The sequence below is a fragment of the Barbus barbus genome (genome assembly GCF_936440315.1).
Source record: "Barbus barbus genome assembly, chromosome: 48".
Classification (NCBI taxonomy): Eukaryota; Metazoa; Chordata; class Actinopteri; order Cypriniformes; family Cyprinidae; genus Barbus; species Barbus barbus.
In genome coordinates this window covers 22,979,886-22,993,409 of record NC_136726.1, presented here as the reverse complement: position 1 = coordinate 22,993,409, position 13,524 = coordinate 22,979,886, and the positions used below count along the sequence as shown (strand labels likewise).

The 13,524-nt window shown below is 32.4% G+C and overlaps 1 protein-coding gene across 7 annotated transcripts in view; it reads right to left on the bottom strand.

Moving 5' to 3' along the window:
* The window catches only part of myo9ab (myosin IXAb), a 109,809-nt gene that overhangs the window by 44,844 nt on the left and 51,441 nt on the right, over positions 1-13,524 (bottom strand). For all 7 annotated transcript variants that reach the window (XM_079412193.1, XM_079412197.1, XM_079412196.1 and 4 more), the window contains 6 exons: positions 11,884-11,981; positions 11,517-11,643; positions 9,886-9,975; positions 5,130-5,246; positions 1,531-1,665; positions 107-228 (listed from right to left, as the gene is read on the bottom strand). In XM_079412193.1, the coding sequence (XP_079268319.1) occupies positions 107-228; positions 1,531-1,665; positions 5,130-5,246; positions 9,886-9,975; positions 11,517-11,643; positions 11,884-11,981 (689 nt within the window). The remainder of the gene's footprint in view (positions 1-106; positions 229-1,530; positions 1,666-5,129; positions 5,247-9,885; positions 9,976-11,516; positions 11,644-11,883; positions 11,982-13,524) is intronic.

The following is a 13,524-nucleotide window of genomic DNA, read 5'->3' as shown; positions in this document are numbered from 1 at the left end:
CTAGATGAATATTTACTAAACATTTCTGTGAAATCCAAAACAAGAAAACACACAAAGAAACTACATAATATCTGAAAGCTGCCTGATAGCTGTGACTGGGACTCACTTGCACTCCTCGTCCAGCAGGTGGAGCAGCGCGGTGGGTTTCTTGCTGATGAGGTTGATGCAGGCCGTGTTGTCGATGTAGTCGATCATGTGCCAGCTGATGCCCTCCGAGCGATACTCCTCCTGACAGATCAAACACACACCGCAAACTATAACAAACCTTCTGTATTACTGCAGCTCGAAGTGTTTCAAAGGTCTGAATATGAAAACAATATTAAATATCATTATGATTTTATTTAATCCTGTATAATATACACTAAAAACAACATTATTAACCTCCAATTTGAAGTCCTTTAATATTTTTTTATTATTTCTGCAGCAGAATAGTTTCAATACTAACAACAACAATAGTTCTTATTGTTATTATTATTTTAATAGTGCCTTCCAAACATAAATTGTAAAGTGTTTCAGAAAATAAATGCAATATAACAAACAACAACAACAATCATAATCATCATAAGAATAATAATGTAATATAATAACAATAGGTTTGTATAAAATTAACAACTTTACTAAAATTCAAAACTAAATTTGAAAACTGATGCTTGATATTTATTATATAATATATATATATATATATATAAAATTTTAATAATATAGTATTTATTTTTGAATGTGTCTTTATAGTTTTTAATGATCATATTATGAAAATGTCAAAAAACAACAACAAGAAAAAATTATTGTATAAAATGACCTTCACTAAAATCAAAAACAATTTTTGAAATTGAATATTTGATGCATTTTTATCATTTCAATCAGGGTTATTATAGTTAACGGAAACTAAAACTAAAACCATAAAAAATATTACTTAAAATAAAATAAACATTAACTGAAAAAAAGTACATAAATTTCAGCTGGTTGCCAACGTAACTTTTCTGTTTATTTTAACCTTGAAAAATAAATAAATAAATAAATAAATAAAATATATACACACACATACATAGTTTATGCTTATATTTTGAAAGTGTCAATGTAAATGAGTTTTCTTGTATAAAATTTACTTAAAAAAACTAAAATGAAATTATATAATAATTTTTAATAATATTTAAAATTTATTTTATTATTTATTTAACTAAATTAAAATAAGAAGTATTGCCTTGGCAATTAGCTAAAATAAAATAAGTTAACTTTTTCATATTTGATATAGTTTCATTTATCATTTATTTTAATTAAATTAACAAAATGTTTTTAATGGTTTTAGTTTTAATTAACTATAATAACCCTAGAGTTGTTCACAAAAAACATCACATTTTTTCCTTGAATTGTCCCTTTAAATAAGCACAATATTCATATTAAACACACAAGAGGTCAAGATGTAAACACACTTGAGGTTTGTCTATATTCTAAGACTCCAGTGACGACTCAGTAATGAAATGTGACGAGTAAATGACGGCGCTCATGTGATCAGATCCAGAGATCTGTTACCTGCTCCAGCTTGAAGACGTGCTGGTTGAAGTAATGCTGCAGCGTCTCGTTGGCGAAGTTGATGCAGAACTGCTCGAAGCTGTTGCTCTCGTAGTCCTCGAAGCCGAAGATGTCCAGCACGCCGATGGACAGGATCTGAAACACACACACCTCTCACATCAGGTCAATGTGAATGTGAGCGCTGGTGCAGGAGCGTCATCATGACCGTCAGAGCTGATCGCTGTATTGATCAGGGAGTTCAGAGACATTGACGAACAATCAGGCACTCAAGCCAACCAGATACAACCTGTCAATAATGTGTGTAGGATTATTACTAGCTAGTGTGCAAATGTGTGAACAAATATAATGCACACACCTTTCACACAGCATAATCTTAAAATGTGAGAGTTTGTGTGAGTATTTGTGAGTTTGTGTGAGTGTTTGTGAGTTTGTGTGAGTGTTTGTGAGTTTGTGTGCGTGTTTGTGAGTTTGTGTGAGTGTTTGTGAGTTTGTGTGAGTGTGAGTTTGTGTGAGTATTTGTGAGTTTGTGTGAGTGTTTGTGAGTTTGTGTGAGTGTTTGTGAGTTTGTGTGAGTGTTTGTGAGTTTGTGTGAGTGTGAGTTTGTGTGAGTATTTGTGAGTTTGTGTGAGTGTTTGTGAGTTTTTGTGAGTGTTTGTGAGTTTGTGTGAGTGTTTGTGAGTTTGTGTGAGTGTTTGTGAGTTTGTGTGAGTGTGTGTGAGTGTTTGTGAGTTTGTGTGAGTGTTTGTGAGTGTTTGTGAGTGTGAGTTTGTGTGAGTATTTGTGAGTTTGTGTGAGTGTTTGTGAGTTTGTGTGAGTGTTTGTGAGTTTGTGTGAGTGTTTGTGAGTTTGTGTGAGTGTGAGTTTGTGTGAGTATTTGTGAGTTTGTGTGAGTGTTTGTGACTTTGTGTGAGTGTTTGTGAGTTTGTGTGAGTGTTTGTGAGTTTGTGTGAGTGTTTGTGAGTTTGTGTGAGTGTTTGTGAGTTTGTGTGAGTGTGAGTTTGTGTGAGTGTGAGTTTGTGTGAGTATTTGTGAGTTTGTGTGAGTGTTTGTGAGTTTGTGTGAGTGTTTGTGAGTTTGTGTGAGTGTTTGTGAGTTTGTGTGAGTGTTTGTGAGTTTGTGTGAGTGTTTGTGAGTGTTTGTGAGTGTGAGTTTGTGTGAGTATTTGTGAGTTTGTGTGAGTATTTGTGAGTTTGTGTGAGTGTTTGTGAGTTTGTGTGAGTGTGAGTTTGTGTGAGTGTTTGTGAGTTTGTGTGAGTGTTTGTGAGTTTGTGTGAGTGTTTGTGAGTGTGTGAGTGTGAGTTTGTGTGAGTATTTGTGAGTTTGTGTGAGTGTTTGTGAGTTTGTGTGAGTGTTTGTGAGTGTTTGTGAGTGTGAGTTTGTGTGAGTATTTGTGAGTTTGTGTGAGTATTTGTGAGTTTGTGTGAGTGTTTGTGAGTTTGTGTGAGTGTGAGTTTGTGTGAGTGTTTGTGAGTTTGTGTGAGTGTTTGTGAGTTTGTGTGAGTGTTTGTGAGTGTGTGAGTGTGAGTTTGTGTGAGTATTTGTGAGTTTGTGTGAGTGTTTGTGAGTGTGAGTTTGTGTGAGTATTTGTGAGTTTGTGTGAGTATTTGTGAGTTTGTGTGAGTATTTGTGAGTTTGTGTGAGTATTTGTGAGTTTGTGTGAGTGTTTGTGAGTTTGTGTGAGTGTTTGTGAGTTTGTGTGAGTATTTGTGAGTTTGTGAGAGTTTGTGTGAGTTTGTGTGAGTATTTGTGAGAGTATTTGTGGGTTTGTGTGAGTGTTTGTGAGTTTGTGTGAGTGTTTGTGAGTTTGTGTGAGTGTTTGTGAGTTTGTGTGAGTGTTTGTGAGTTTGTGTGAGTGTTTGGAGTTTGTGTGAGTGTTTGTGAGTTTGTGTGAATGTTTGAGTTTGTGTGATTATTTGTGAGTTTGTGTGAGTATTTGTGAGTTTGTGTGAGTATTTGTGAGTTTGTGTGAGTGTTTGTGAGTTTGTGTGAGTGTTTGTGAGTTTGTGTGAGTGTTTGTGAGTTTGTGTGAGTGTTTGTGAGTTTGTGTGCGTGTTTGTGAGTTTGTGTGCGTGTTTGTGAGTTTGTGTGCGTGTTTGTGAGTTTGTGTGAGTTTTTGTGAGTTTGTGTGAGTGTTTGAGTTTGTGTGAGTATTTGTGAGTTTGTGTGCGTGTTTGTGAGTTTGTGTGCGTGTTTGTGAGTTTGTGTGCGTGTTTGTGAGTTTGTGTGCGTGTTTGTGAGTTTGTGTGCGTGTTTGTGAGTTTGTGTGAGTGTTTGTGAGTTTGTGTGAGTGTTTGAGTTTGTGTGAGTGTTTGTGAGAGTGTTTGTGAGTTTGTGTGAATGTTTGAGTTTGTGTGATTATTTGTGAGTTTGTGTGAGTATTTGTGAGTTTGTGTGAGTGTTTGAGTTTGTGTGAGTGTTTGTGAGTTTGTGTGAGTGTTTGAGTTTGTGTGAGTTTGTGTGAGTGTTTGAGTTTGTGTGAGTGTTTGTGAGTTTGTGTGAGTGTTTGTGAGTTTGTGTGAGTGTTTGTGAGTTTGTGTGAGTGTTTGTGAGTTTGTGTGCGTGTTTGTGAGTTTGTGTGCGTGTTTGTGAGTTTGTGTGCGTGTTTGTGAGTTTGTGTGCGTGTTTGTGAGTTTGTGTGAGTGTTTGTGAGTTTGTGTGAGTGTTTGGAGTTTGTGTGAGTGTTTGGAGTTTGTGTGAGTGTTTGTGAGTTTGTGTGAATGTTTGAGTTTGTGTGATTATTTGTGAGTTTGTGTGAGTATTTGTGAGTTTGTGTGAGTGTTTGAGTTTGTGTGAGTGTTTGTGAGTTTGTGTGAGTGTTTGTGAGTTTGTGTGAGTGTTTGTGAGTTTGTGTGAGTGTTTGTGAGTTTGTGTGCGTTTTTGTGAGTTTGTGTGCGTGTTTGTGTGCGTGTTTGTGAGTTTGTGTGAGTGTTTGTGAGTTTGTGTGAGTGTTTGTGAGTTTGTGTGAGTGTTTGAGTTTGTGTGAGTATTTGTGAGTGTTTAAGTTTGTGTGAGTGTTTGTGAGTTTGTGTGAGTGTTTGTGAGTTTGTGTGAGTGTTTGTGAGTTTGTGTGAGTGTTTGTGAGTTTGTGTGAGTGTTTGAGTGAGTATTTGTGAGTGTTTAAGTTTGTGTGAGTGTTTGTGAGTTTGTGTGAGTGTTTGTGAGTTTGTGTGAGTGTTTGTGAGTTTGTGTGAGTGTTTGTGAGTTTGTGTGAGTGTTTGTGAGTTTGTGTGAGTGTTTGAGTTTGTGTGCGTGTTTGTGAGTTTGTGTGCGTGTTTGTGAGTTTGTGTGCGTGTTTGTGAGTGTTTGTGAGTTTATGTGCGTGTTTGTGCGTTTGTGTGCGTGTTTGTGCGTTTGTGTGCGTGTTTGTGAGTTTGTGTGCGTGTTTGTGAGTTTGTGTGCGTGTTTGTGAGTGTTTGTGAGTTTGTGTGCGTGTTTGTGAGTTTGTGTGAGTGTTTGTGAGTTTGTGAGAGTGTTTGAGTTTTTGTGAGTTTGTGTGAGTATTTGTGAGTTTGTGTGAGCATTTGTGAGTTTGTGTGAGTGTTTGTGCATGTTTGTTAATGTGATTGCATGTTTGTTTGTGTGTGTGTGTGTGTTTGCACCTTGTCTGAATCCTCCAGGTCTTTGTTGTAGAGCAGTGCGTGGTTTGTGCGGAAGACGATCCAGTCGAACAGAGCGCCGTACAGAGATTTGGCCATCGAGTCCCTCACCGTCCCAGCCTGTGCAAACACACACCTGTCAATCACCGCCATCACACATGTATGTATGTGTGTGTGTCTCACATGCTCATCACACAAACATACACTCACTCACAGCCAGTCAATGTGACAAAATCAGGAAATACATGAACAACACAAACTAGATTTTTACATTTTGTGAGGAGAATGTGAGTGATGTTTGCATGAAGTCACCAGCATCTACAAGTGTGAACAACAGAAGAACAGACCCAACATTCAATGAGAAATCACATTAAATAAAAACAATACAAGCAGTGGACGTGTTTGCTGCTTCACAGACTGAAAGCGCTGTGTGAAACATATCAGAGTGAGATTATATAGGGGAAACTGTGGTCTCACACAGAAACGTCCCTGAATTTCCACTAACAAGTCACGTCCTGTGTCACACAAACCTATAGCACGCCTTCACAGGAGTAATTAAAAACCTGTGTGTGTGTGTGTGTGTGTGTGTGTGTGTGTGTGCGTGTATAAGTATATACTGAAAAATGGATATAGAAACAATTTTCACTCAGAAGCTGCTAGCAAATTCCACAAAAAAGAAATCGCAAGTAACATTTAATTATATATCAAGGGCCAGATTTACTAAACAAGGCGAATTAGTGTCCGAGCGCAATTCCATAAAAACCCTGATGGGAGGGGGAAATTATGCGGGTTATTTACTAACAATGCGCACATTAAAGAACACAGACGCAGCCAGATAATCTCCATAATGACCAGCTCAATCTACCAAGAGCAGCGCAAATTACCACCTGCTTAAGACATGCTTTTTGGGGGTGTTAAATAATGGTGCAAATACCAGTAATTTGACGAGCGCAAGCATTAGTAAATCACGTTGCGTGCTTCATTTTAATACTCTCCTCCCATACATTTTGCATCTGAAAGGGAAACTCCTACAAAGTTAAAAGCTCAGGCAAAAAAATAACTGTCCACGCTTAACTCTTCACTAAATCCTTACAGTACTATTTTAAAGCCAAAAGATGGTTTGCGCAAGCTGTTAGTAAATCTGGCCCCAAATTTAAAGTAGAAAGTCATATTTATTGCAAATCATACTCCACTGCTCTGTTTTATTTACAAACTCAAAAATAAATAAATAAATGTAGATTATATAAAACATTATAGCCCTATATAATAAATAAATATACATATAAAGTATAGGTAATATGCACATATGTGACCCTGGAAAAAAATCTAAATATTGAGAAAATCTCCTTTAAAGTTGTTCAAATGAAGTTCTTAGCAATGCATATTACTAATCAAAAATGAAGTTTTGATATATTTACAGTAGGAAATTTACAAAATATCTTCATGGAACATCATCTTTACTTAATATCCTAATGATTTTTGGTATAAAAGAAAAATCTATCATTTTGACCCATACAATGTATTTTTGGCTATTTTTACAAATATACCTGTGCTGCTCATGACTGCTTTTGTGCTGCAGGGTCACATATATATTACTTTTCATAATTAAAAACCTATATAAACTTAAATAAACCTGCATTTTAAATAAAATACATAAAATATATGTGAGAAACTACTATATAAATACATATAATAAAAGTGCGCATGTATGCATGCGTGTATATAAAACTATTACAGCATTATCAAAAATATATGTATTTTAATTTATATATTTATCACCCATAAAATAAAAAATGATGTGCATTTATGCATATAATTAATACACACCTTTTATTTTATGTGAACATTTTATTTTATTTATTATATATTCTTTTATTTAATATACAGCTTTATACAGGATTTTAAATGTTTATATAATCTATCTATCTATCTATATAATATATATAGCCACAATTAACACACTACATGTAAACCTAAAAAGAAAAAGAAAAATCTTATTCACATCTTAAAAGGTAGTAATTTATAATAGTAATTATAATAGTATTAATACATCAAGTGTTATGTATTCCAGAATAATCCTCAACAATCTTATGTTTTAGGTTTTAATGTGGTTTGAGACTCTGTCTCTCTCTCTCTTTCTCTCTGTCTCTCTCTCTTTCTCTCTGTCTCTCTCTCTTTCTCGCTCTCTTTTTCTCTCTCTCTCTCTTTCAGCTGATTTAAAGTTCGAGCAGCACACAGATCTCCTTCAGCATGTGCAAAGCCCATAAAGCTGCAGCCGCTGCCAGGAACGTCACTTACTGAACCTGTATGAGCTAAAACATATAAAACACTCCCCACTTAACACCCATCAAACTGCTCTGACGTCGCCGGGCCTGATGGGAAGAGTGAAGCTGATTGGCTGCTGAGAGACTCAAGGACGTTCAGGCCAAACGTTGATGGATTTAAACGCTGACTATATTCATAATAAACACAAGCTCATGTTCAGTTCTGCAGAAGACGCTCCTGCATTATTGATTCAGCTTTTATTTTTAGCTATGTTCTGGAGGAGGGAAGAAACATTATATAAAACACCCCCTGCGTGATTCATTATTCACAACACTTTAACATTTAAAGGTTGAGAGTCGTTCTGATACGTACTCAGAAACGGTGGAGGAGAATTTAAGTGTCATTCATCATTAAGATCATGGAAAAACCTGCATCTGTGTGTGTGTGTGTGTGTGTGTGAAAACTGAATATATATAAAATAAAATAAATAAAAAGGAATAAAATAAAATTAAATAAAATTAAAATGATTAAAATACATACAATTTTAAATAAAAAAATAAATCAAAATAAATAAAATACAAAAATAATTTAAAAAACTTCAAGAACAATTGATACAGTTATATAGCTGATAAATTTGTAAAATAAAAATGAACAACACCTATACATAAATAAAAAAACAAAACAAAAAAACCCCAATAAAAACACACAAAAACACAAAATCACTAAAGTTTCAACTAAAATTAAAATTAAAACAAAAGATAAAAAATTGAAAGTGATAATGATAGTTGTAGCACTAAAATGAAAATTAGAGAAATAAAAATAATTAAAGGGTAAAGGTGTGTGAGTGTGAGTTTGTTTGTGTGTGTGTGTGTGTGTGTGTGTGTGTGTGTGTGTATGCCACTGGGGTTTCCGGATAAACCACTGAGTTTGTGTGCCGTCATAACACACACACACACACACACACACACACACACACACACACACACAGAGTGGAGGAAAGGTTTAGTGTTTGACTTCTAGACCACAAGAGAAAGCGAGACGATATGAGAGAGAGTTTGAGTGTGATTGTGCATGTAAAGCATGAAGAGTTTCATCCACAGCACATGAAACATAATTAATAAACTAATGAGAGACTTTGTGATTCATACAGACACAAATCAAATGTTAAAGAAAATATTAATTAAATGTCTTTCATATTCGTTTTATATTAATGTGGATATTTTCCATGGGCCCGCAATTGAAAAGAAAATACAAAATAATATAGTGATTAAAAGTAAATAAAAAAATTCAATTAAATAACTAAAACAAACAAACTTTTCTCAGTTGTATAATATTCTGAAATGTTTTGTCTATTTATGTTTCCTGTAGCTCTATTGGTAGAAGATGATGTGGTCTAAAAACAAAACTAAAAATGTAATAATTAATAACAAAGCAAGTAAACAAATTAATTAACACAAACAAACAAATACATTTTAAAGTAATTTCAGTTGTATAATATTCTGAAATGTTTTGTCTATTTTATTTATTTATTTTTCTTTTTTTATGATGTTTCCTGGATCTGTATTGGTAGAGCATGCACTATATAAAACCAACAAGTAAATAAATAAATAAATAAATAAATAAATATGTCTATTTATATTTCCTGTAGTTCTATTGGTAGAGCATAGCCCTGTCTAAAACGAAACATAAAAAGTAATATTAATTAATTATTTAGTTAATTCATTCATTCATTAAAATAAAATTACTAAATAAAATAAAAATAAATAAATAAATTTGACTATTTATATTTCCTGTAGTTCTATTGGTAGAGCATAGCACTGTCTAAAATTAAAGGTACAAATTAATATAAACAAACAAACAAACAAACAAACAAACAAACAAACAAATAAATAAATAAAATTAATTAATTAAAATAAATAAATAAATTTACTATTTATATTTCCTGTAGTTCTATTGGTAGAGCATGGCACTGTTTAAAACAAAAGTTAAAAATTAATATTAATTAATTAATAAACTAATTAATTAATATCAAGAAACAAATAAACAAATGTGTATGTTAAACTGTTCTTAGATCTACAGGATAATGTTCTGAGATGTTATTTGATGTTTCCTGTAGCTCTATTGATAGATCGTGACGCTAGCAACATCAAATGCACTTTAATGACTTACACACAAGAGCATGTGTACAAGTACGTGTAAAGGTCTGAAGAAGACCTCAGCTGGGTCAGGACGGGGTCAGCCAAAACCAAAACCAGTGGAAAATGAGATTGTGGTGTGGGATAGTGAGAGATAAAGACACAAATGAAGGAGGATTCAAGAGTAAACAGCTCACAGGAAAAACCCTTAAAAACCCGACACTTCAGACCACAAACAAACCTTACAAACACCACCACAACTTCAAACAAACGTCAAGATCTCACACGTCAGCTTCATGAACGATCTGGCAGAAGCTCTGAAGGAGTGTTTAAGGTCCGTAATGTAATGACCATCTCACCTCGGCCAGTTTGTACGGCACAATCAACCTCTCGCCCACCGTCACCGTCTTTCGTGTGGTCAGAGCCTCGAAAAGCATCTCCTCCTTCACCTGCACAAACCATGAGAAATAAACACAGTTAGCATTAAACCACCTCATATAGGATATTTCTGTGGAGAGTTGTGCAGCTTCAGTGACTCTGGAAAACGAATCGGTGTTTGGACAGAATGTGATTTTCAACAAACACACTTTCCGCTGGGAAATCAAGACAAACCCACCGACAGACGCCAAGATACGCTAGTCCGCCTTAGCGTGCAAGTGTTAGCTCATAAAAGCCTCGAATGCATAGAAATGTCCATTTATATCACATAAACTCATGTGTTTTACTGCTGTTTGTGTGGTGGATTAACATTCAAAACACCAAAAGTTATCAGAAACGACTAAAACACTGTAAAAAGAAAACACAAACGAGGAAACTAAAGCTCATAAAGCAGAAAAACCTTCAATCTTCAGGCCAAAGACTCGCTGCAGCCAGAGAAAATCAAAGCTTTCGCAGTGTGTGCTTAAGATGAAGCTCATCAACAGTGCTGTCACTGTCAAAACAACCGAAGAGTAGTCAAGATTCTTAAAATAAAATACATATTAGATGGAAAACGTATTAAAAAATGTAAAAGAAAACTAGAAATTTATACACTGATAAAGTACAATAAAAATTTAAAACTATATATAAATGTTTAATGACAAAACATGACAAAAACACAACAAAATTACAAAAACTTTATCATAAAATAAAAATGAAAATGGAAAATATAAAAATAGAAAATAAAGTGATACAGCTGATAAAGCGGTAAAAATGTTATATACATATATATTTAAAACAATATAAAAATGTAAAAAAACTACAAAAAAATAACAAAATTACTAAAACTTGAACAAACTAAGATGAAAGTGGAAAATACTAAAATTTATGAAGTTATACGAATGATAAAGTTAAATAAAAAAGTACAACTACTTAAAGCTAAATCTACTAAAAGTGACAAACGCAAAAAATAAAATTTAAGTAAAACAAAAAAAATATATAAAATTACTAAAAACATACTAAAATGAAAACTGAAAATACAAGCTACTTCAAAATATTAATAAATTCTATAAAAATATTATTTTTTTATAAAATAGTATTAGCTGAGCTCAACCAGATGCTTTATTGAAGCAGGCGGGAACTATTTGAGTGTCATAATGTCACATTTCTATCATCAAATAATTATTCAGTCCTTTATGAAAGTGAAATGCCAATGAAACCAATGAGATTTCACAGTGGGTGGAGCTACAGCACAACAAAAATTAAAACCAAATGAACAAATAAAATAAAGCAAAATAAAATGAATTGAAATGAAATAAAAAATTATAATTTATTAATAAAATGATAAAAAATAAAATATAAAAATAAGAAAATACATTTAATTAAAATATAAAATAAATAAAAAAAAACAATAAAATTAATTAAATTAAATTATAAAAAATAAAAAAAATTAAATTAATTTAATTTAGCTCGATTCATCACTACATGCAAGTAGTAGTAGTAGTAAGGTGGGTTGCAAATGTGTGCAAATGACTTGCACAGGTTTTGTGGTTTGCGCTCTGTATCGTCTCACCTCCAGCAGTTCAGAGACGATAGGAAGCACCTCTGGGTTGCAGATATCGATGGAGTCGTCTCTGTACGTCTTCTTCTTGTAACGGATATTTCCCAGGAGAAGAATCGCAGACAGTAAAGAAAATATTCTGCGGAGAACAAAACAGGAGTCAAATCTCATAATAAAGAAAACATTAAGAGAAAACATAACATGTCAGAAAAATACATCATCACAACCCCACCCTCTAATACCACATCAGCCAATCAGACGTCAGAACACCTGAACACATGACGTGATTGACAGTATGTCCTGTGTCTTCTCAGAGCAGTTTAAGTGACCGCTGTGGTTTTATAGTGAGTTCTGTCGGGGTTTTTAGGCTGTAACTCACTGTTTTCTGGTGGACGGCAGGAATCCCACCATCTCCATGGCCAGCTGGAGTCGCTCAAAGTCATGCTTCAGATCTTCACCTTCCACCATGAAACAGTCCTGAGCCAAACACAACCAACTGAGCGTTAACAAAGGCACAAAACACCCTCAAACCGCTCATATTTAACCTTTACTTGGTGTTCAACAGAAGAAACTCATGCAGAATGACACGAGTGCAAGTAGAAAAAACTAACATTTCTGTTAATTCAAATAAAATAAACGTTATCTGAAATAATATATTTGTAAAAGTACATTAAAATGGTCAAAATTCATCAAGAGTATTTTTTATTTTATAATATTGTTTATGATTATTAATAAAATAATTATCATAAAATAATTATTATAATATATCAAAGGTTTGTAACTGGGTTGTAACATATATTTACAAAAATATATTTAAAAAATGTCTATATAATTTTTATTAATTATTATAAATTATTAACATTGTTTATGATTATTATTACAATGATAATTCTTATTAAAATAATTATATTATATTAAAATATATATATAAAAAAAAATCAGATACTTACCAAGGCAATTTTCATTTAGTTTAACTTTAATTGAAATACAAATATATAAAAACTAAATAATTATTTTTAAAAACTACAATTAAATTGTATACAATAAAATAATGTATATTAAAAATACAATTTAAAAAATAAAAATTACACATTTAAAAAAAATTACTAAACATGATAAAAAACACACTAAAACATTAAAGAAAATTATACATTTAAAAACAAAAATGGTAAATATTAATATTAGTAATAGCATCTCAGTAATACTGGTAGGTGAGCAGTTTAATATAATGTGGGTACATGATAAGCATAAGGATGTGCAGTAAATTAAACGTGACTCATTGAAACAAACACAAAGCCGTAGCTCTTTGAGGACGGTCAGAGACAGAAGTGTGCAGAGGAAGTGAGGCAGTGAGAGACACACCACTTCTATACATACATAAATAAAATGAATACATTAATTAATATTTATATATTTATTTCTGCATTTATTAATGTATTTAATAATTTAATTATGTATTTACCAATTTATTTATATATTTCAACATTTATTTAATGATTTAATTTTAGTAATTTGGCCCTCCATAGGTAATACACGTCATTGATATACCATTATAGTTGTTGTCAATATTTTTAAATAATTTTTTTCTGTTTTCACTTCTATTTCACTTAAACCTTTAGTAATTTTATTGTGTTTTTGTCATTTTTTTGTTTATTTTTTTATTTAATTATTAATATTTATTTTAGTAATATTGAAGTTTTAGTAATATTTAGTTTCAGTAACTATTATAGTTTTAGTTATTTTAGTATTTCAACTTTAACGAAACAAGAAATGTTGCCTTTGTAACAAGTTGAAATAAAATATATTTTATTTCAGTTAACATTTAATTTAATTCAAGTAAAGAAAATGTTTAAGTGATTTTAATATAATAATATTATTATAATAACTATTATTATTATTTAGTGCTGGGCAACGATTAATCGCGATTAATCGCATGCAAAATAAAAGTTTTTGTTTACATATATATATATATATAAATATACACAGTACACACATATATATACATATATATGTATATATA